The sequence below is a fragment of the Acipenser ruthenus genome, chromosome 4 (assembly GCF_902713425.1).
Source record: "Acipenser ruthenus chromosome 4, fAciRut3.2 maternal haplotype, whole genome shotgun sequence".
In the NCBI taxonomy this organism is placed as follows: domain Eukaryota; kingdom Metazoa; phylum Chordata; class Actinopteri; order Acipenseriformes; family Acipenseridae; genus Acipenser; species Acipenser ruthenus.
In genome coordinates, this window is record NC_081192.1 from 72,499,724 (window position 1) to 72,523,552 (window position 23,829).

A 23,829-nucleotide genomic window follows, 5' to 3' on the forward strand; every position below is an offset into this window, starting at 1 on the left:
TTAACTATTAAATATTAAAAAGGGAAAATTGCATTCAATCCAAGTAATGCCTTTTCACACCAGTGTAACTGAAGAGTGTTCCTGAGTATACAGTTAAGCAAGCTAAAAAACAAACCAGTATTTGGAATGGACAGACATCACTAACATGATACAAAGAAAAACTTTTAAATAATGTGTTTCATGTAACAAATGAAGTGGATACAAATGGGATGGAAGATAAATACCATGTTCTTTTATTCGATTTGAAGGCAAATTACATTCATTGAATTAGGTCAGTTGCTGTATATTTGTATGTTGCTGGATATAAAAATTCTGTGATTAACAGAAGTTACTATATGATGGTGACTCATCACATGGCTGTCAGAATAGGATTGTTTTGCTCCTTTAGATTCAATTACTGCAAATGATAAAGCAAGTTCTTGTAGAGTCTTGTTGTCTGCTGCACTGTGTATTGTGTTCTTGTGGTACGTTCAGTTGAGAAGAAAGTGCAGCTTATTAAATTAGTGTAGTTATTGAATAGTTACACTTAGGACATAGGGTAGGAGATACTTCTTTACACAGAGTAGTAAGGGTATAGTGCTGCATCATTGTGATCATTTAAGACCTGTTGAATTTATTTTATGACTTGTTCTATTCTGTAATGATTAGTCCAGTTCAAAATATTTAGGTTTTTGTCTCAAATTGATATGTAACAGTACAGTACATTTGATATGATAAACAGTCATTTAATATTCATCAAATTATAATCTACCATGAAATATCAGATGACAGTCATTACAGCATAAACAATAAAAGAATAGACAATCACTCATAGTAGTCGTAGGTTCAGGCCACTTTATTTTACATGTATAGTGAGCATGGTGTATACGATTGCAACAACATATACACATATCAGTGTATAGTTAATCATCTAATACAGAACAAAAGTTATATTACCACATACGGGAGCCCCCCTCTGCCAACTCTGTTGTTGTCTGTGTCTTCTTCTGTCTCAGGAGCTCAGTGAACAAGCGACCCTGCCTCCCTCACAACACTCTTGGGTGTAGTCAGCTAGGACTGACCTGTAAATTCACATTCTTATCTCAGTACCAGCACGGTTGTCTACATGTACTTCCATATGTGGTTGTGCAGGTTTATCTGCAAGTTTCCATAGAACCAACACCCTGTTCTCAGATAAGCACATTCCTGAGTACCCCACTACCTAGTCAAAAATAACGATACCAGTACCGTAAGTTATAAAACTGCAAATTGCAGAAGTGTGCTTTAATACACACACACACACACAGTTTAGCAATTAAATGTTATTATTAAAATATTGAAAATTCCTACAGACCCGACTAGACAAAGTTTTGAGATCAGTCAGCAGCTACTAGGAACCAGACAAGTACTAATAAGCAGAATTGCTTGTAAATATCTGTATGTTCTTATGTAATGCCAGCAGGATTAGGCCCCTGCTGTTAATACATCTCTTAGATTCCTGTTGTCTAAATACAGTTTTTCATAATTATAGCTTTTGAACAAATAGTCTGTTGAGCTACGCCGACTCCCCCCGCGGTTTTAACCGGCTATTAGTGAGCGAGTTCTGATGCCTCCAGCAGGGAATGTGCCATTTCACCTCACAGGATAAATCACTGGCTCCAGCATCCTTCTTTTATTTTTAAAGGAAGCAAAATGCAAACAAAAACTTTTCTTGTTGAAGGAGGAAAAAGAACTGAAGTGCGGCCGCAGCAGTAGACAACAGCGTCATATATGCTGTAATATGAATGGAAGGAACATCCTCCCCCTCTTCTCTTCTGTTTTTTCTGCTGAAGGATGCAGCTGGATTGACATTGTTGCAAGTTGAACTTATCCAAGGTTTTGGTGTGTAGTAAGGATACCTTTATTTACATTAGTGGAGTGAGTGAACACAATTACCCCTCACCTCCGGAGACATAGTTTTCTTAATAGACAGTATTCAATATCACAAACTCACTGCACAGTAGGCACTTGGCACTTGTACAGGTACCAGATACTGAATGTGGCATTGTGAAGACATTCTTAAAAAAGGAATGGGAAAGGAATTTAAAGTATGATCTGCAGTATAGTATACAGTATTTTTGTATATGCAGTAAGACTACCCTTTTATGATGTTTAGCGCATTACATTTATTAGGGCATTAACCTTAATTCCCTGCCTCCTCTGTAAGATGTAATGTTGTTTTTCTACTGGTACGCTGCTAGTGATTGAAACAGTAATATCTTGCTCCACAAGCCAATACCTTACAGCTCAACTAAACAAGCAGTCCACTAACTGAATGTCACTGTGTTTGAAAATGACACAGTTGCCATTGCTATATGTTGCTCAAGGCACTATGGAGTCAGCTGGCTAAACTGGATAAATAATGGTTGAACCTGAGAAGTCGTGGTCACCAGTCATTTTGCAAGAATTTACTAGAATGTTGTCAGATTTCGCATGTACTTCTTTTATTGCACTGAGCACACTCAGGAGAGACGTTTAAGGAAGACGAGATGTTTTGGAATCCTGTAGTGGATTGTTCGTGCACTGGGCTTGCAACGTATCCAGACAACTTTTTATAATCAAGGAAATCACACACTCATTTAATTTAAAGTTTTAACAAATCAGAGCAGTAATAGTGCTCCTTCTGTTTATTAAATGCTTAAAAATGGATTGGGTGGTTGCAGGCCACAGCAAATCCCAAGCAATAGACAGTCTGGGCGATTCCAGTGCCTTCCCAGGTTTAACAGCATTAATACTTCAACACAATAATACAGGTATGGTTATCACGTACCCAGCCCTTAGGCTAGACATGCAAACCACTAAAACGCCCACCGCTAAATCCTAAAAATCAAATATATCACTCTCCAAAGCGAAACTATAATCCCTATACCTTATAGCAACGCATCAATATAAATGTGATTAGTTGTAGAATACAACGTAAAAAGAGCTGTCTTTTAAAGGCAGGCTTCTGAATACGACCAAACAGAAAACAGCTTTTTCAGAGATCTTCAGAGCATGGATCACGTCAGCTTGTAGTACCAAGTTGAGTGAGACTGGGTTTTTACCTCAGCTTTTATAGAGTTCTTTCTCCATTTAATACATCAGAATTAAATCTAATTATTTGTTCTGTTTTGACAGCTCCTATCTTTAAGTGAACAATATATCTAAAAAATACTTGTGACTCCCTTTTCAAAAGTAATTGAATGTGAGCTCATGGTTCACTGTCTTCCACCCCTCCTTTCCCTAAGAATTAGGTGAACTGGAGTTTTTGCTACCAAATACAATACAAGTATATGTGTATATATGAGAGAGCTGTTTGTTTAATACATAACACCAGCTTGTACAAGTATATATATATATATATACTGTATATATATATATATATATATATAGAGAGAGAGAGAGAGAGAGAGAGAGAGAGAGAGAGAGAGAGAGTTTTCCAATATACAACACCCACTCTGTTTAATCATTCCAACTCGAGTTTAAAATATATTTCCCTCAATAGGTTAGATTTGCTTCATGTGTTTTAACAAAATATTGGACAAAGACTGTAGGGGGTTATCACTGAGCCTTTGAATAAAACCACAAAGCATACAGTGAACAGTTCAGTTATTTTCATTTAAATTCAGGCTATTAACTGTACCATGCTTGGACTAAGCCTGACCTCTCTCTGTTTCAAAAAATTCCCCTGCACAAGCATGTTTCAGACAATCTGTTTACTTGCCAAGGCTAGTTTTTTACAACACTTTTCCAAATTCACTGCATAAGTCATTGTTTGGCCAGATTCAAGAGAGCCTCGAACAGGTATCTTTTCAAATAATAAAAAAGCTTACATCCTAATTTTTATAACTAAGATCTCACTATTTTCTTATACTATAATGAGGTACATACTCCTGTCTTTCTTAAAGCACCTTTCTTTAGTTATCATTCACTGTTGATAAATCCCGCTTTTAAGAGCCAACACCGAATCTTGCTTTGAGGTGCCAAAGACTAAGCCTTATCTTTTGAAGTCTAATGCCCTTCCAGAATTATATTGTGTATCTGAGGCAAACTTTTAATTCTTTTACTTTTAAACGCTACAGTTTCCCTGTAAATAAATATTTATGTTTATTACTGCAGTAAAACTTAAATAAATGCAACACTGTGGCCTTTTTAGCTTTAAATGCAACTCTGTCCAACAGAGTTGCCTTTTCTTTTGTAATACAAAAGCCTCTGTATTTTTGGCTCAGAAACATCATCCCAATTAAAGTCGCTACCATTCTGATAAGAACAGATACTGTAGACAACTTTTCTAATTTAAATGAAATGCTTGCTTTGGCTGCCAGGTTTTCAGTAATTTCTATAATATAATGAAGAGAACGGACATTACCCCATATACTCCCTTATTCTGGTACCAAAAGTTATTTCGGTAGTTAATTTTGCTCATTACAGGAAGTCCTTGGATTCAAAACTGCTGATTACCAGCGAGTCTCGCTTCGGCTGTCAAAAAGCACATTCCATGCCCAGCACCGCTCTGCTACAAGCAGGTAAAGAAGAGGTCACAAAATTATTTTCCTTCAGTAGGTCCACTGTGTACTAAAGGTTATCAAATACAGTTTACACTTTATTGTCTTATATTCAAACATAACACTCCTTCTGTTATAATAAAACTTTTACACTTATATTCTGTTTGACTTATTCTAGAATACCTGTGTTCAGCTTAAAGACTACTTTCAGATCAAGCTTACTTATTTTCTGAATAAGAAACTTGACTGTGAATCCATTAAACTATAGGCTTGTTAATATTGAGAAATGTAGCAGTATTATTAAGACTTCTGTTGTTCTTACTATTTTTATTACACTAATGCCTCAAACAGGCAAAAACACTTGTTAGTTCAAATATGATGTTTCTATTTAATTCAAACATATGATTTCTCTTCAGAGAATTTATTTCATTCTGTTCCTTATTAGATCAAAATACTTTTTAAAACCTCTGTGCTTCGTTGCAATAAAATCTAATAGGTGCAATAGTTTTTAGCATTGTTCTGTCTAAAAGGGTTACTTTTTCTTTTTGTTAATTTGCAATACCTAGCCTCAGTGTTTAGTTCTCCCAGATGCCTGCTTCTGCCAAGGTTAACACAGGCTTCTGCCCTATTTTTGAGTCTGACAAGCTTCCAAGAGTGTATGTGCACTGTAATAGCAAAGGCATACAGACATTAACATTTGTTTAGTTTTCTTAATTCAAATCCTTGTAACCTGTTCATAATTTGCTGCAGTATTTTTTATGCTGGTTTTATATTCTTTGAAACACAGTACAAATATTACAGTATTCTGACAGTGTCGGTTAGTACTGAACTTCTCTCACTGTAATATGCTCTTTCAACAATAATTATTGTATTTGTATAACAGTTTAACTTCAAATTATTTTATAACATGTATTTCGAATTCAGATACTTCAATATAACAGTCTCTTTTATAAATTGTAATTTTATTTTACTCTATTGACATACACAGAAGGTTAATTTTTAATTAGGCACCTGCTTCTGTTCTCACTGGATCGGAATGTTTGAGGTTCTGAGTCTAATTAAAAAGATGCTTTTGCCTGATAAGGGAGGTTTGGAACTTCCAGCAGGTCGGCCTGACCTTACACATTCACTAATAATATTTTTCTACTGTTATACTAGAATAAACAGGAATATGGAATCCTACAATATTCTCATAGACTAATACAGAGCACATTGTAACATTTTTTTTCTGAATAGTGTGTTTTAAAAATGTGTTTTAATATTTCTGTTGATTTTATATTCTTTAAAGTACATTACAGTCATTACAGTATTTGTTGCAGTTTCACAAATGTTCAATTTGTATCCCAAAGATCAGCCTGCTTCCAGTAGCTCTGACAGTCGGGTCAGTTTCTGCTCTCAGTGAGTCTGTCAAAACCACCACTGTTAGGTGGGCTCCCATCTCTATATTCTCATTCCCAGCATCAGTGAGAAAACTTTGAGTAAATTAAACTCTATCAAAAAGCCATCCATCTCTGCCGCATACACCTTTCACTTAAAAAAGGTGCTCGCACCTTGTGCAAGGGAAGACGGGTTTTAGAGTCACCTCTGACAATGTCCTATGTTTATTGAGCCTGTGACAGGTTAAGTAGTTCTGTTCTGTGTGTCATACACAGTTATGGCATGTAGCTAAACAATCAGTTTGCTGGTGTTTTCCAAGCTATTTTAAAATGAATAAATAGCTTGTCAATAAGTTACTCATCCAGCAGCATAAAATTGGAGTCCATTGGAAAACCTTTATAACTGTAACAGAGACAGAGATATGACCAGTTGAAAGATTCCCATCTCCCCAGGGCTACAGGTCACTTTTTTGGTAAGTAGAAGCAGTCAGGACTATCAATGAGAGAGATGCATTAAACTTTACTTCATCGATATTAAAGGGCACTGTACAGAATTAAAGTGATCTTAGGACAGCTTTACTAAGCTTTCGTGTTCAACTTTCTGTCTCAAAGGAATAACTGTTTATCTTTTTTATGAATTAAACATCCACAGGTTCTGCATGCACTTAAGCATTGTTTAGTAATACACCAACACACCATTTCAGTCTTGTTCTATAATAGATTATGGTGGGCTTCTGAGATATGATAGTTAATATAATCCATTATGAAGGTCTATATGCATTCCTCACAGTACTGTGTGGTTGACACTTGATCCATGTTGAAGTTAACCACAAGAGATTTATAAAGTGCATAAAGCATAAGCAGTTCCAGTCTTGAAATTGTTTTAACCACAGCAAGATATAAAACCTAACCCACTATTGTTAATGATTTTGCTTTAATAAAGGGTTAGAGTCCTGCATTACTGTATGTCTCAAGCTTAGTCTACGAGACCCAGAAAATTCCTTACACTTGTCAATATCAACTAGGGTTGCCCATGCTCTGGCTTTGCTAGCTCTAGCTCCAGAGTGGCCCTGGTAGCTCAGCTGCAGCACCAGGTTGGCTCCAGAGCTGATGGAGACCCCCTGCTCCAGCTCCACGCTGGCTCCAGAACTGATGGAGACCCCCTGCTCCAGCTCCACGCTGGCTCCAGCGCTGATGGAGACCCCCTGCTCCAGCTCCACGCTGGCTCCAGAGCTGATGGAGACCCCCTGCTCCAGCTCCACGCTGGCTCCAGAGCTGATGGAGACCCCCTGCTCCAGCTCCAGGCTGGCTCCAGAGCTGATGGAGACCCCCTGCTCCAGCTCCAGGCTGGCTCCAGAGCTGATGGATACCCCCTGCTCCAGCTCCACGCTGGCTCCAGAGCTGATGGAGACCCCCTGCTCCAGCTCCAGGCTGGCTCCAGAGCTGATGGAGACCCCCTGCTCCAGCTCCAGGCTGACTCCAGAGCTGATGGAGACCCCCTGCTCCAGCTCCAGGCTGGCTCCAGAGCTGATGGAGACCCCCTGCTCCAGCTCCAGGCTGGCTCCAGAGCTGATGGAGACCCCCTGCTCCAGCTCCAGGCTGGCTCCAGAGCTGATGGAGACCCCCTGCTCCAGCTCCACGCTGGCTCCAGCAGCCCTTGCTCCATCGCCGGAGTCGCTCCAGTGCAAATCCATAACTCATAAACTAAGTAGGTTTGGGAGGTCATTGTCACACAGGTAGATTAAGGCATATAGTCGCCTTGGATAAAGGTGTCTGCTAAATAAACAAATAATATACACGGATTGCGGGAGACCTTTGACTTTTGACCTCTGGGTCAAGGTCATAGAGTACCAAGCTGCTTCTCTCTTTTTTACTTTTTCATGGCAGCAGTAGAACCGATTAAGTGGATTTGGATCCAAAAAAATGTTTAAATGAATCACCTCCGTACGAAGTAAATCCGATTATCGTAAATAGGTCAAAATAGCCTCTGTTTTCTCCTCTCAAAGCACCATTGACCAATAACCAAATCAGCTGATCCAACAATGTCCTGCTAATGTTTCCGATATATTGGACAAGAGTTAATTGTGCAAATAGTACTTTTAGTCAGTTGATGTTAGGGGTGGCGTGGTGGGGGGCAGGGTATATATGCCACATGTACCAAGATGTAATCACTTTTTGACTATGGCTAATTACTGTAGATTTGTAAGGCAACTTTACAAAAATAAAACTAAGACTAACAACTTGCAAGAAAAAGCAATGGCCATCTGAAGAGCTTTTGTGGTAAATTAATTCATTCTTTGCAGATCTAACTTTTCTGTACAGCATTCCAATATTTGTTTTGCAGGTTTTTATACAAAATCCATAAAAATATTTAATTTAAAATAATTCTAGGAGGGTTGTAACTTTTTTTTTCAATCATTACAGAAGAATAATATTACCGAAATTAAAGTAGTCTTTCACAGCTGTGACAATTTCAGACCATGAAGATATAGTTTTGGGATTGGCTCTGTGCAATTCCAGCAGGTTTTTTAAGTCGCTTAACATCTTTACCTGCTTTAGACCTTTTTTAATTGGTCAAATTAAGTGGATAATTACTTAATTTACCTAAATAATAGCTTGGATGGAATGAAAAGTCAACATCATATGGCGCTTGAGGACTGGAGTTGAGAAATGCTTCTATAGTGCATTCATGCGGAATGACTCAGTGTTGGATAGAATAGCTGTGAATTCCCTCTTTAGGTGGAAAGAGGTGTAAGTGGTTGGCAGGTCCAAAATGTTACTGCAAGTGTGAGCAATAGGTCGGCGCATAAGATCGTGACTAGTAGTGAAGTTTACTGTTATGTGGGTTGGCAGCACAGTGCTACCTGTGACGAAAAGCAAGAAAGCTCCCAGGTTCTCTTGATCAAGACCTTGTATATAAAGCTTTAGAAGATAGAGTGCTACTTCTTTTTCAGGATTTAGTTGTTCCTCCTGTGGCACGAGTATGTCAATGACTTTGGACAGTGTGGGCCTCTCTCTGGGTTTCAAAGACATACTCTATGGCACTGGCAGTGAGCAAGCCCCAAAAGATATCCATGTGATGGCTGGGAATGCTGTTCCACATTAAAACTACCAGTGGTGCTGGCTTGTCCACCATCTCACTCCTAGCCTGTGCAAGGAGAGAAGGTCATCCTTTTGGCGATCAGTGAGGCTGCTGAAATTATCAAGGACCTTTTCTAATTGCATTCTCTCTTGGCTGGTGACAAAGTAAAATAAGTCATTATATGCCACCTCATCTAAGGAAACTTCTGCTGAGACGGCTAGGTATGAAACAACAAAGTGCTGATGTATGAGACAGAACTCTACCCAGGGGCAAAAATGCTTCCTAAGTTTTCTCATAAGGTGTAGGGGGAGATAAGGAACCACAGCACTCTCGCCTTTGAAATACCTCTCTATTACCTGTGCCCAAACATTTGTGAAAAGGTCCTTGGTGAGGCCACCAATGTCGGTGCCTTCTTCCCTGACAAACTCCACCTTGACCTGCCCCATCTCTAACCCACTTTCTTGATAGAGATGTATGACATCCTCCACCAGTGTCTTTCTTTGCACTCTATTGTGTCTTAATCCTGGTTGTAGTACACTATTCAGTGTGCTGAAGGCTGAAAAAAATAAGATTTAAGGCACTTTACTTTTCTAACATTACAAACCAATGGACACAGTCATATGAAAACATGTTTAACCCAAAACAGACAACCCTAAAGCAAAACACATATATTTTGGCCTTTAAGAGACCAAAGATGACCGTAAAATGATATTCCAAAATTGCAGACCAAATAAAATATTCATGTCAGGTTATGCTAAGATTATCTGCCCTTCAAGCAGTAGTGTTAGACAGCTAATTGGGTCTTGAATAAATGAAATGTTGCCAAAAAACACTAGTTACTAATTTTCAACTCTTCATTGACATTGGAAGCATCAGGATTCAGAGGATCTGCCTGAAATCATTGAAAAAAATAAATGGGTTGAATGTCACTACTCTGTTTAATTGGGTGAATTGATAACCTGTCCCCTGTCTTAACACAATATGATAATTGTAAAAAATATTCCCCTTAAAAAAATAAAACTGGACATCAACAACAACGCTGTATATTATGTACTCTTCAATGCTACTTCTTAAAATCTGAATACTGAACACACACAAAATACAGTACTAACACCTTGCCCTTCCTCATGCTGTGCTATTATATTCTCTCCTAGCCTTCTGTGGTGTCCTATAATTGGCAGATCTGTAACAAGAAACATTATGGCAGAAGTAGCATTACAGTAACACACCACATATCATTTACTATTATATTATTATTGGTCACAGCAAATTATTTACATATTCATTTCACTGTGTGTCTATTTATGACATTTTGCTCAATGAAATCATTTCGGCTAAATGAATGTAAATTTAAATGTGCTTCCAAAGTTCATAAAATTCTCAGAACTATACAAACTCAGAATAGTTACTGAAACAAGTAACAAGAGGTTGCGGCATTACTATATTATTTCCTAATTGTTATAATAAAGAGCAGACATAACCACCACAAGTGAAATGTCCTAACAGCAATCTAAGCATAATATTGTCTGATCAGTTACTTCAGCACGGAGAATCCGCTATGAATGAATGACAATGAATGAATGAATGATGATGATTGCAATTGTAGATGATTTATGAACTGTGAAGGGCGCTCAGGCCCGATGACTGTGGAGGGCACTCAGGGCCCGAGTGAAAGATAAATTTGGCTGGAGGCTGGCTGGAAATACATGAACAGTTACATGCATCCCATTGCCGCAGATAGAAACTGGCTGAGCCACCACCCCTCAAAAAGACGAGGCCGCCAAACCATGAAAGGAGAATAATAATAAATAATTAACGCACCCCACAATGGAGAGATAAATTTGGCCAGAGGCCTCGTCCGTGGGTGCCCAATGGCTACCTGCGTGAGGCCGGCTGGAAAAACATGAACAGTTACATGCATCTCAGTGCCGCAGATAGGAAGTGGCTGCGGCCACCTTCCCCCCAGTAAAGACAAGTCCACCAAACCATGAATGAATAATATTAAATAATTAACACTCTCCACAGTGGCACCCTGCTACCTATCCCCCAAATATTTAAATTCATGAAAATAGCAGCTGAGACACGGCCCGTCCCCTAGTGCATAAATACGAACCGCTCAGCACTCAGGTAAGGAAAAACTCTGTACTCACGTATTTTACATTTTTTAGGGGGAAACCTCAGGAAATCTGTGGCTGAAGGCAGCCCTTCCTCCAGACTCTAAGCGGTCAACTCCCGTTTCGGCCTCCCAGCACTTGACTGAGCAGCCGAAACAAAAAGAAGCGACATGAAAGAATAACACACAGCTTTTATGCGCTTGCTGATGACATATTGGTTAGGGGCGGATTCTCCTTTACAAATAGTTGATACTGTCAAATGTTTTAAAGTATGTTTTATGAAACGATCATAAAGAGAAGACACTAACCCTTTGGACAAAGAAAACCAGTTTACCATTGGATGTGAAAGTAAAACAGTGTCCAAGGATATTCTACATGCATGGATAGCGGAACAGAGTTGTAAGTACATAAAATATGATGATCCAGGAAGAGAATAGGTGTTCTTTAAGTCTTGGAAACTGCGTAGGCCCAAATCATTAAAAATGTTATTTAAAGTGACTATCTCTTTGGATGATGAAGCTGAGTGCTTCAAATGGCTGCCCCTCAGTCATTATCAAGGAGATATTCCAAATTGAAGAACAGCTGCTAAATTTAGAAGAAACCCCAAGACTTTTTTTCAACCATTTTTCAGATCTTCAAATAATTAACTTTAATAGAAGATTAAAGATTAAAGGCCATATAAGCTGTAGTGGTGATACCAGTGAGGCCTCAATTTTTTGCCAAGGTACCAAAGACTGGATTCATCCAGGTCTGGAAGGCTCTTAACTGAAAGGCCCAATACTAAAGTTTACAATTAGGAACAGCCAAACCTCCTAGTCCTTTGGGATGCTGTAAAACTGTGAGCCGAATTCTTGGTCTTTTGCCTCTCCAGATAAATTTTGAAATTACAAAAGTCAAGAGTCAGCTTGCTTGAAGTAATTAATTGGTGGTGAAAGAAGTAACATGAAAAATAAGAAGTTAATGCGGGGAAGGATATTCATCTTGATAACTGAAATTTTACCATGTAAAGATAGAAGTAAGGGTGTCCATCTCTCAAAATAATTTTCAGTTTTCTTTAAAACATCACTCAAAAATCACTAAACAAAAATGCACTCCACACGGAGCACCTTTACTGGATGCACCACTCCGGAGCCTTATGCATTGTTTTTTTACTGTATCCTCTAAAGCGCTTTGTGATGGTGGTCCACTATAGAAAATAAAGATTGATTGAAAAGATTGATTGAATAACAACAACAACAACAACAACAAAAGTCCACAGCTAGTGGTTAGAAAATGGTTAGTTAAAAGTGGTTAGTTAAAATTCATGGCAGAATGCAGAAACAGTCTGCAGGTAATAATACTACTACGACTACTATGACTACTACTAATAATAATCTTTATTTTTAATATAGTGTCTTTCACAATAAAAATTGTCGCAAAGCGCTTCACTGAATAAAAACATTGACAAATATTAATAAAAGAATACAAGAAACACATAGAACAGTAAAACAAAGCAGAGAATAAAAGGTACATAATTTTAGCATAAAACCACTACATTATAAAGGTGTGTTTTTAGTCTTGTTTTAAAAGCAGTGACAGAGCTAGGCAGATCATTCCAGAGTTTTGGGGCACTATAACTGAATGCTCTACCACCTGTGTTTTTTTAATTTTTTTATTTGTGGGAAAACCTGGCATTCTGTGATCTTAGTGGGCATCTAGAAATATATGGTATTAAAAGATCATTTAAATATGATGGTGCAAGGCCATTTAATGCCTTATAAATTAAAAGCAACACCTTAAAATCTATCCTGACCGGAAGCCAGTGCAGAAGTGCTAGCACAGGTGTAATGTGAGTTTGTCTCTTAGTCCCGGTTAAAATTCTAGCTGCAGCATTTTGTATAAGTTGCAGTCGAGGTATAACATGGCTATGAGTACTAGAGAATAAGGCATTCAAATATTCAATTTTAGAAGATACAAAAGCATGCATCAATCTCTCAGTTTCTGTACTGAATACTTCTCAATTTAGCGATATTTCTTAGATGATAAAAAATACATTTTAGTAATATTTCTGATGTGTGTCTCAAAAGAAAGATTTGGATCGAAGATCACACCCAAATTTCTCATTTCATCTGCTATTTCATAAGAGAAGCCACCAAGGAGTAAATCAGACATATTACATTGTTGCTTCTGAGATCCTGGATCGTCACTTCTGTTTTATCTGAGTTTAGCATTAAAAAGTTTTAAAGCATCCCTTTTTTAATGTCAGCAAGACAGGTACTCAAAATATTTACAGCCGAGGTGTCACCCTGTTTCAGGGATAAATATAGCTGTGTATCATCAGCATAGCAATGAACATTAACCCCATAGCTACACATTATACTGACCATAGGCAGCATATACAAAGAAAACAGTTGGGCCAAGAATTGAGCCTGTGGGACCCGCATGTAACCTTTAACAAAAAAGAGGTCTCCTCCTTTATATTAACAAATTGCAACCTGTTCAAGAGACCAAAACAGAACACAACCTTGCAATCCTACCAGATTTTCAAGGTGATCAATTAAAACAGAAAGATCAATAGTGTCAAATGCAGCACTTAAATCTAATAGTACAAGAACCTAGGATAACAACACATCATTAAGCACTCTAATAAGTCTTGGTGCTATGATAAGGCTGAAACCCATTTCTCATATATGTTATTGATAGATGAAATGGTAGTCGTATTAGTCCAGAGATGATACACAAAGAGAAGGAGATGTGATAATAATTAATCACAAGCTTTCAAGACCTCAGAGGTCTCACCTGAAAAAGAGACCTGAGGTCTTGAAAGCTTGTGATTAATTATTGTTTAGTTAGTCCAATAAAAAGGTATCTCCTTCTCTTTGTCTGTCATATATGTTATGAACTGCAAGAAATGTGTTAAGTTGCTCGGCAACTACTCTTTCTAAAACTTTAGACAGAAACAGAAGATTTGAAATAGGCCTGTGGTTATTAAGAACATTGTGATCTAAGGTAGATTTCTTGAGCAGTGGTTTTACTATTGCAGTCTTGAAAGAGTTAGGAACAATACCTGATAAAAGGGAGCTATTAACAATATTTAATGCCATGATATTTATTTTGGAGAGTACTTCTTTAAAAAGTGGAGTAGAGATAGGATCTAATCCACATGTAGTGGATTTCATCTTCTATCTATATTAGGCAGATCCATTTGACTAATTGAAGAAAAATACTCACATTAAAAAAATGTGGATTGGTGTAGTGCAAGTAGCATAGTTTGATGACACATCTAAATTTGGTACGCTGTTGAATCTGATTCCTAATGTCAGTAACTTTTTTTGTTCGATTCATGAAATCATTACAACTTACCGATGATAGAGTGTTTAATTGGACAGACTCTGGAGGAGAATTAGACTGATTAATGTCTCTAAGGGTAGATATGTGTTTTTTCCAGTCAGAATATTTTATCTGTCCAAGCAGAAAGCCTAGTGCGTCAGACCACACATGGTTCCACAGTTCTATTCTATTCTAATCTATTCTCTTGTATTCTATTGTATTCTGTTCTACTCTATTATATTCTATAAAATGTCACAGAGCCAGGTGTTCGGTACAGGGAGATACTCGACAGAGTGTACCACACAGTACATACAGCTAAATGTCAAGCAAGGCTACTTTAATAATAATAATAATAATAATAATAATAATAATAATAATAATAATAATAATAATCCACTAGCATACATACAGAATAATGATTGGTTGGTTTATTTGTTACATTGCGCTGTTTATTAGTGTCGAGTTAGTGGGCTCAAGAATGTGGATATGGAGCAATATTGCCAAGAGGTGGGGTGTTATTGACTGCAGTCGAGGGACTTTAGCCTGCTGAAATACACAGCTGTTTTATTCGGTTGAAGGCAAGGCACTCTGCAAAGGAATAGCTTACAGTTCATGATAATCAGAGGTTAAACATATTCCCTCTGCTCATTGTGACAGCGTTTCCAGGGATTCTCTGTGCTCTGGGTAACCATGGTTTCTTTGGTGACGGCAAGCAGGCTGGCTGGCAGGCTAACTGAATTCCCTGCTTTTTCAGCTGTAAAGATGGTGCATTTTAATGACAAACAATAGAGGTCCCTGTAAGTGGTGTTTCTATTAGAGTGGCCCATTTGTCAGGTGGCTCAGGAACCCAGCTTCTTAAACACACACACACACACACACACACACACACACATATATTACTGAATCTAAATGGTTTATAAAAAATGATGGCGCCACTGTCATTAAAGGAGTTTTAAATAACTAAAAAAATAAAAGAAGAAATACAGTGATGAAGATGTTTGATTAATTCAGCAGTTTGGGCATAAAAATAAATGAATTTGGAGTCATTTAGAGTTATACCCGCACAATAACTCTGTACTGTATAAGCACAGATATAATTGAAGAAGGGAAGTAGAACGTGTACAATGCACCCTCCATGCCAGAATTGTTTGCTAAATAAACAAATAATAATAATTGTTACTGTATCCCACATGCATAATTTACAACGGCATAGACCCTGCTCAGTTATTTAATGCTGGAATTTTTTTTCAAGATCTGTTTGTATGAAAAGTTGAATATTCATGAAACCGTTGATTTCTTAATTAACATTCTAGAACAGTTGTATTAATATTGTCGCAATCTCGGTTAACGCAGGCAAGCGCATCATACAGGGCGAGGCAATCCATACACAGACAGAGGGCAGGTGTGAACCCGGGACCTCTCGCACTAAAGCATAGCTCTGATACCGTTGTACAAAAGAGCCGGCTCCTTTGCAAGTAACGTATATCGGGCTTATGTCTTCGTGTGTGATTACGTCACCTACCAGCCCTGCTCCTGCGTTCCCCTGTGTACGCTACAATATATATTTTTTAATCTTTCAAATCCAGCTATTTTGCCATTGAACTTTAGGCACTAGCAGGACTGTGACTATGATGTTGCAGCAATGTGATCTCAATGACAGAAAGGGAAGTATTACTGAGTGCTGTGTAGGTGAGAAGGCTGTGTCATGACAAACTAGTGCTGGTCCCTTGTTTCCTCAGTAGCAGTCCTAACAATGGCCGTTTGAACCTTTTTTCATTGTTTGTATAGAGACGGGAGTGCAGAACCCTGGGGAGTTCCCTGTGCTCTCTAAAACTGCTGCAGTGCCGTGTCGATAGTGCAGACCCAACACGATATCTCTGAAAACAGCTTTGGTCTCCTTCTCTGAAAGCACCTAGAAAACACATCAAAACGTTTTTCAGGTTCTTGTGATATAGCTCAGTTTATCTCAGGGATTGTAACCTTTTTTCAAATTGTATTTATTGTTGTATTTAAAATTAGCAGGAAAAGTCTCCAAAACACTGTGACTCGACAGCACCTTCTAAGAATCACACTCATGCTGGGACAAACCACCACAACCTTTATAAAAGTTTACCATGGTATTTTGGCACCTTTCCCATGCTTTCCCTATTGTTATACTATGCATTTACCATAGTTTACCCTGGTTTTCTTGTTTTTTAATATGCTTTTCCATAACTCTCTGGGCTTTACAATGCTTTACCATCCTTTACTGTGCTTTATTATACTTTGCTATGCTTTTACTAAGGGAAACCCTGTAGAAAGAGTATGCGTACCACTATGAGTCATTATATTAAATTTCTTACCTGTTTGATATCTTGCAGATCTATATTATTCTCTGTTGTTGTTTCTGTTTAGATCATTATTTACTAGGCTTACTAACTAACTCTTTTCAACCACTATTTTATGCCACATTTCTGAAGTAAGGTGATGTTAGAAATGATGAATAACTATAATTTAGAGGCAACCCTGCTGGACCTCTGTGAAAATGAAATGTTTTGGATTGAGCTGCTAACCCCTATGCCCTCCTTGAAACCACAGTTTTTCAGGACAATTCATAAAAAATATTTAATTATGCACAGATCATTTACCAGTACCATATACAGAATCAATATTTTTGAGGAATTCCCTTTGCACCAAACAGTTGTAACAGATGTTTTATGAGGCTTCATGCGGGACTCTAGGCAATGGCAATAACCCTGTAAGACTGCTTTACACAGTGCTTCCCACTTTTGAACAGACTTAGCTTTTTTATGTATACCAGATAGTTTATTATTTTTTGCTTCCCTGTTGTTATTTGTCAAATGTACAAATAAAATGTCACTTTAAGACATGAATCCCCCCAAAAGAATCCCATGCACCACTCCCCCTGTCCATACTACTTGTTCCATTCGATCCAAGGGCCGGAGATGGCATTACTGCAGCCTACTGTTTCTAATTAGAGAGGAGCCTCCTGAAGAGCAGTGCTGTGAGGGCAGAGAAACTGCAGACATCAAAATGCACGTAACAGGCACTGCCTAGCCAGATCAAGGCTCTGTCACAGGCCTGGTGAAAGAGGCTAGGGCCTTGGAGATGTTATGATTCACATTATTGGAAACTGAAGCCCTCTATGTCTGTTTCTCTGCAGAGCAGGTATAGCACAGTGAAGAATATTACTTGTTCAGGTCTTTACTATTATTAGTATTTGGTTGAAATAAATCCAGGCAGTAAGCAGTCCTCCATTTTTTTTTTTGGCAATTGCATATAGCAGCAGGTTAGAAAATGTATATAAGAAAATGTACGACTGTGCTCACCTGGTTCCTAATAGCTGTTTGATCTCAAAACTTGTCAAACTGGGTCTTTAAAGATCCCAATGATTCAGCCAGGTTACCCATCCCATAACCTCACCACTCTTTGTGTAAAGAATTTATTCTAAGTATGTTTCCTATGTTCATCTGTGAAATCATCTTATGCCATGTGTATGATAAGGACATCAGCGCAGTACCAATTATTCCTGGATTAAAGAAATCCATACAATTAACATAAGCAGTCCCTCATTTATTTTTCAGTTGCATAAAGTGGCAGGTTTCAAGTAAAAAAATAAATGAAAAAAAAAACATGATTACACTTGGATAGTAAAATAACAATTAACCGCTAACTGTTTTCACTAACTATAATCTGCAGGTACAGTAGTAGCAGAAGGTAAACTATCCCTGACTGCTAGAAGCTCTGCTGATGGTCTAAACCATGAATTCTCACATCAGCACAGTACCGCTTAGTCCTAGCCTAGAAAGATCAAGTGTCATTAATCCAGGTAAAGACCAGCTGCTTAGCTCCAAAATGGTATGCCTGGGCCCATTACAATATGATACATGTTATGAAAAAATAAATCTAAAGGTTATTACTGACTGCTGTTTTAATGAGTATCCAGGCAGAATTATATTATGTCTATATGTGTCATTCTCTAAAATTATAGAAAATTGCTCTGTAATGGTCCCCCCACCCCCAAGCGAGCTGTACCTATTCCCCAGACATTTAATCACAAAGAGAGAGGTTTCTCTTAATTGACACACATATTAGAGCAGGCTAGTATAAAGGGAACGTAGGAAGCTAAAGCAAATAAAAAAAACTATTTAGTCATCTCAGTGAGGGCAGAACTAAGGGGGAATAAGAGTGTTGCCCCTCAAGCTCTTTCCAGTACAGCAGGCTGGTCTAGTTATTGTCACTGTAACTAATTTACACCATTAATCAGGGTGTGAGGAGGCAGGACTCTTTGCAGTCTGGGGACAAGCTGTTGCTGCTTGGTTCTCGAACAGTTGAAGATGCAGTAAAGGAGTTCAAATGATTGAAGCTAATTCCAAAAATCTTTCATGTTATGCAAGTTTTAAAAACTACGGTGTGCTGATACTCGTAATTGCTTTTAAGAAATATGAAGTTGTTAGGTGTTCATTAAATAGAATTAAAACGTTTTAATTACTCAACACAAAACAATGTGGTCCCTCGGTTTCCCTTGTTAACACAATTATTAAGTATCAATCAATAACAATCTGACAGTGTTATATCATATAGAACCTGTTATGAACAAACTAACTAAAACTCATTTATTTTTTATAATCGATTATTTGAAATATATATATTTTTTCACTTTCTTGATATTCCTTAGAAATGCTTAATCTCTGCAGTGAATTGTGGGCAAGGTGTTATCTCTCATTAAACTCGGCAAAGAAATATATCGTTTCCACAGCAGTAGCTCATGTTAGGGTTAAGAAAAGGTCACGTTTATGAATCAGTCAATGAAAAGGAGCTTGGCCTTCCAGACTGTGCACAGCGTCCCTCGAGGAAGGAGAAGATAGCGGATGCAAACCTGAATCCTTCGAGGCTGGAATAAGTAGCAGATGCTAACCTGAAAAAAAGGACGGCATAAGTTAGAAGCAGAGAGTCTCCCTCAGGGATCTGAAAGGAAGTAACAAGTAGAAAGGTTAGTTGGGACATTGAGCTCTAAACACATAGTAGGTCAAGTCCGGACTAGATAGTAGGAAGAAAGAACTGAGCTTGTGTTTGAAGTAAGGAATAGCGCATAAGCTGCAGAAGGATAGGTATGGCCGGGGGTCCCCGCTGGCTCGTATGATGAGAACCCCCCCTTATTGAGCTATGCAAATGTCGGAAATGGATAAGCGATATATAAGTCAACTGCTGATGTATAAATCCAGTATGAACCACGACTGGCTAACCTGTTATGGAACTCTCTTTTAGACACTCCTGGGTCATGTATGTAAGTCCCTCCATGATGTGTGTATTCTGGTAAGTCAGGACACCCTGTCCAGCTGGTTAAGGATGTATGTTTCCCTGTGTAGAGTCCTCGGACCCCATTTGCAGACCTTTCTGAGGATGACAGGATCTTTGGCGGGGGTGACGTGGCGGGGCAGAGCCAAGACGGGCGTGACGACCAGGCCTTCCTGTCGGAGATCAGTGAGGAGGATGTGGAGGCACTGAGGCTGCGAGAGGAGGCACTGCTGCAGATAGAGGTCAGAGGCAGGAAAGAACAGAATCACTAGCCTTAAATGATTATGAGTTACAGTTCAGATCTAATTATAAACTCATATATACCATGTTTGATTTAATGTCACCGGATAACTAAATTGGGTGGTGTATTTTTTGGTTGAATTCCCCTCTTGTCCTCTAAGCACTACCGTCCCACAAGCATTGGGAAATTTGTCTCTTGAAAATTATTAATTGATGTAGAATCTTCAGAGTTCTAGATTAGACCTGCTTCATTTGCATATAAATGACTGGTCTGATAAACTAGCGAATAACGATGATATCTAAAGTGACCGTTTGTTATTAATTATGTTTGTAAAACGTTTTTTTTCTTTTTTTTTTATCCATGCAGATAATACTAAGATGTTTGGTCACTAACTAGTTCTAACACCTCAACACCAATTTAATGCATATTGGTGATGGATGGGTCTGTTTTTGCTAGTTAGCTAAATCAGCAGAGTGTGTTGCTGATTTATCTTCAAAATATACCAAACATATATATATATATATATATATATATATATATATATATATATATATATATATATATATATATATATATATATATATTGTTTCTCACCCTTAAAATTGCATAAACTAACTTAATGGACTGGAAAATGTAAATATCCTGTACACTGGTGTATTTTGTGCTGTACAGAACAAAATTCCTCCCAATTTATATTGCCCCTATTTCACACTGATTATACAGCCTTCCCTCTTCTCTTGGTTCCCGGGTTATTTTGTGTTAACCTTGTTAACGTTGTTTGACAAGGTAGCCTGCCTGCCACACTCTATTCTCTGATTAGTGCCTGCTATCTTACACATTTCTCCCACACTCAATCCCCTCTCTTTCTCTCTCTCAGAGCTGCACAGCTTCCTCTCCCACAAGACTGTCCAGCACTAAATTCCTGTTATCTGTAAAACGATACTAGTCCCATTTCTAAACTTCACAACTGCCAGGGGAATCTTGCAAGTTCACAGGAAATTGATTTTCATCCAAAAAAGAGAAAGTAAATAAAGGAGCACTTTAAATGGGGGGGTGGGGGGTGGGGGGTGGGGGCTACAAAAAGCGAAAGAAATTGCTTTGGAATTGAGCGCAGTGATCAATATCACTTACTGCCAGCGTGGGACAGATGATGAAAAGCTGCATTAAAGAGAAATGGTAAGACACACCAGAGGCTGGAGCAGAAAAAAATGAGATACATAAAAGAATAATTAAAAAAACACCCTTTTAAATAATAATTAAAGAAACACATCTTTATTATAACCAATTTGGTTGCATGTAGATAATGGAGATATAATGGAAGCACCTGCATGAACCTAATACTGCATATTTATTGGCAACCACCTATCTAGTTGTAAATTGTGATGAGACTTAGTTAGGACATTCTTTAGAACAAACCATTGGGATCAGCAGATAGTAGGAATAATCACGTACCCCAAAAACATTTGCAAGGATGTTGATAAAAGAACCTGTAAAAAATACAAGGCTGGCTCACTGTATACTTAGCTTCTATATAGTTTTATTGAGGGAATAAACCAATAGGAAATGATCCACCAATACTTGGTATTTAATAAACAGATATTGCTTACAACCTGTTCCCGACTGGAACAGTCAATGAGATGCACACAGTATAGATAGGAAGGGCTGTTGTGTTAGTTTGGGGCTGTGCTACAGCAGTAACCTGGTACTGTAATTTTTGGATATAGCCGCGCACCAGTGTAAAACATGCTCTGATGAATTTCTGGAAGCCTGTACATTTCAATATAATTAAAGTTTTAATGGCGTTTTTTATTCACGGAAAACGCGCCAAATTTGAAAAACAAATCATAGATAACACGCTTCGATAAATTCCACACACCCCTCTTCATCATCTTTAATTATATGTAAATGGGTGAGCGCTATACTACCGTATATAAAGAGCATTCAAGCAGACTCTGAATTGATGGCTCCTATTATAAACTAGTAATTTTGCCTCAGCCAAGTTCAGTGAATTGGATGGGTTTTAAAAGCTGTATTATGGACTGATGTGAATGAGAGTGTTGTTGTTACATGCTGATCTGGTTTTATTTATTCTCCTGCTTGCTCTTGGTTCAACAAACAGTCATACAGTTAGAGTATATATATATATATATATATATATATATATATATATATATATATATATATATATATAGTGTGGTTTGCAGAAGTATTCACCCCCTACCAATAATGTCACATTTTGTTTAATTACAAATAATGTATGCACAGTTTTATGAACAAACTTTTTTTATTCAAAGCTGTAGTGATTAAACTGAACACTGTTATATGAGGAGGAGGTTAAATGTCAGCAAAACTTGGATATGTATTCAGCCCCTTAAGTCAGTTACTGCTATGAGTCTTTTTGGATAGGTCTCTACTAGCTTTGCACAGTAGGATGGTGAAATTTTTGCCCATTCTTCACGGGAAAATTGCTCCAGTTCTGATAGGTTTGTTGGGGATCGTCGATGGACTGCAATCTTCAAGTCTCGCCATAAATTTTCAATTGGATTCAAGTTAGGACTTTAACTGGGCCACTGAAGAACATTAATTCTCTTCTTGTTAAACCACTCCAGTGTGGCTTTGGCTTTGTGCTTCAGGTCATTGTCCTGCTGAAATGTGAATTTCCTCCCCAGTCTTAGCTGACTCAAACAGGTTTTCCTCGAGGATTCGCCTGTGCTAAAACAACCCCATATCATCATCAAACCACCTCCATGTTTAACTGTAGGTACAAGGTTTTCTCCATTGAAGGCTTTCCCTTTTTTTCTCCAAACATACTGTGGTACATTTTTGGAGAAAATTTATATTGTAGTCTCATTGGACCAGATAATTTAGTTGAAGAATGCTTCAGATTCCTTTTCATATTTCTTGGCAAATTTTAAAATGCTTTCTTTTATTAAATTTCTTTAAAAGTGGTTTGCCATGAGGTCTACAAGCTAAGAAACGAGAATGCAGAGAAAAGCCTGGAATAACAAATCTAAAACATCAATAACCTGTCAAATTTCATTTAAAAAAATGGGGATTCCAAGGCCACTTGATCTGGTTGAAAAAACTACGGGTTTAATTTCATTGTTTCGTCAATATCCAATCGAGGGGCAGCACTTTGATTGGAACTGTCAGGACTCACAAATGTAGTGCCTACAGTGCTACTAAAAATAGAGTGCAGCACAACAACAGGGCCAAAGCATGCCAAATGGAAGATTGACATCCTCCGGTTTGCTGTCACTATAGTAATCGACAAATACATTCCTTGTGGATCCAATATTTATAAACCTTATAAACACGTTGTTCTTCAGTCTGTTGTGTAAACACAAGTGCTATGAGCGTTTATTTAAAAAAAGACCTGTCAGGATAACTGCTTCTCTTTAGTTCAGATGGGATTATTTTTAATGGCATTTAAGAACTTTTTTTTTTATTATTGTAAATAAACCAATAAATATAATGGGCCAGGTGTTTTGTCTTCATTGCATGAAAAATGATTGTCATTTGTTTTGCATATTGTATCAATAAATCATTCTGTTATACCACAGACATCTAAATATGTGTTTTTAATGACTAAGAATTAAAACAGTGCTCATCTGTACAGTTATTACTTTTTCAATAAACATGGAAACTGGACATTTTTTTATTTAACTATCCAAAGAAAAGCTTTTTTTTTATTAACAACCATCTATTGGTTACATCGCTATTTCAAGACTAAGTAACAACAACAATTGGTCTTAATTTTACTGAGACATTTACATTTTGGTCTACATTTTAAAAGGGTTCAGGATTGCGTGGAGTACACTAGAGGTATGGGAAATAGGTAATTTCACAAGTAAGAATGAAGACAAAATGATAGTATTTCCTCAGGCTATTGAGCCTATAACAAAGA

The 23,829-nt window shown here is 37.7% G+C and overlaps 1 protein-coding gene across 2 annotated transcripts in view; it reads left to right on the plus strand.

Annotated features, from left to right (window-relative positions):
* Positions 1-23,829, plus strand: part of tsnare1 (T-SNARE Domain Containing 1) — a 265,495-nt gene that overhangs the window by 134,190 nt on the left and 107,476 nt on the right. For both annotated transcript variants that reach the window (XM_033999014.3, XM_034917187.2), the window contains exon 8: positions 19,753-19,923. In XM_033999014.3, coding sequence (XP_033854905.2) covers positions 19,753-19,923 — 171 coding nt within the window. The remainder of the gene's footprint in view (positions 1-19,752; positions 19,924-23,829) is intronic.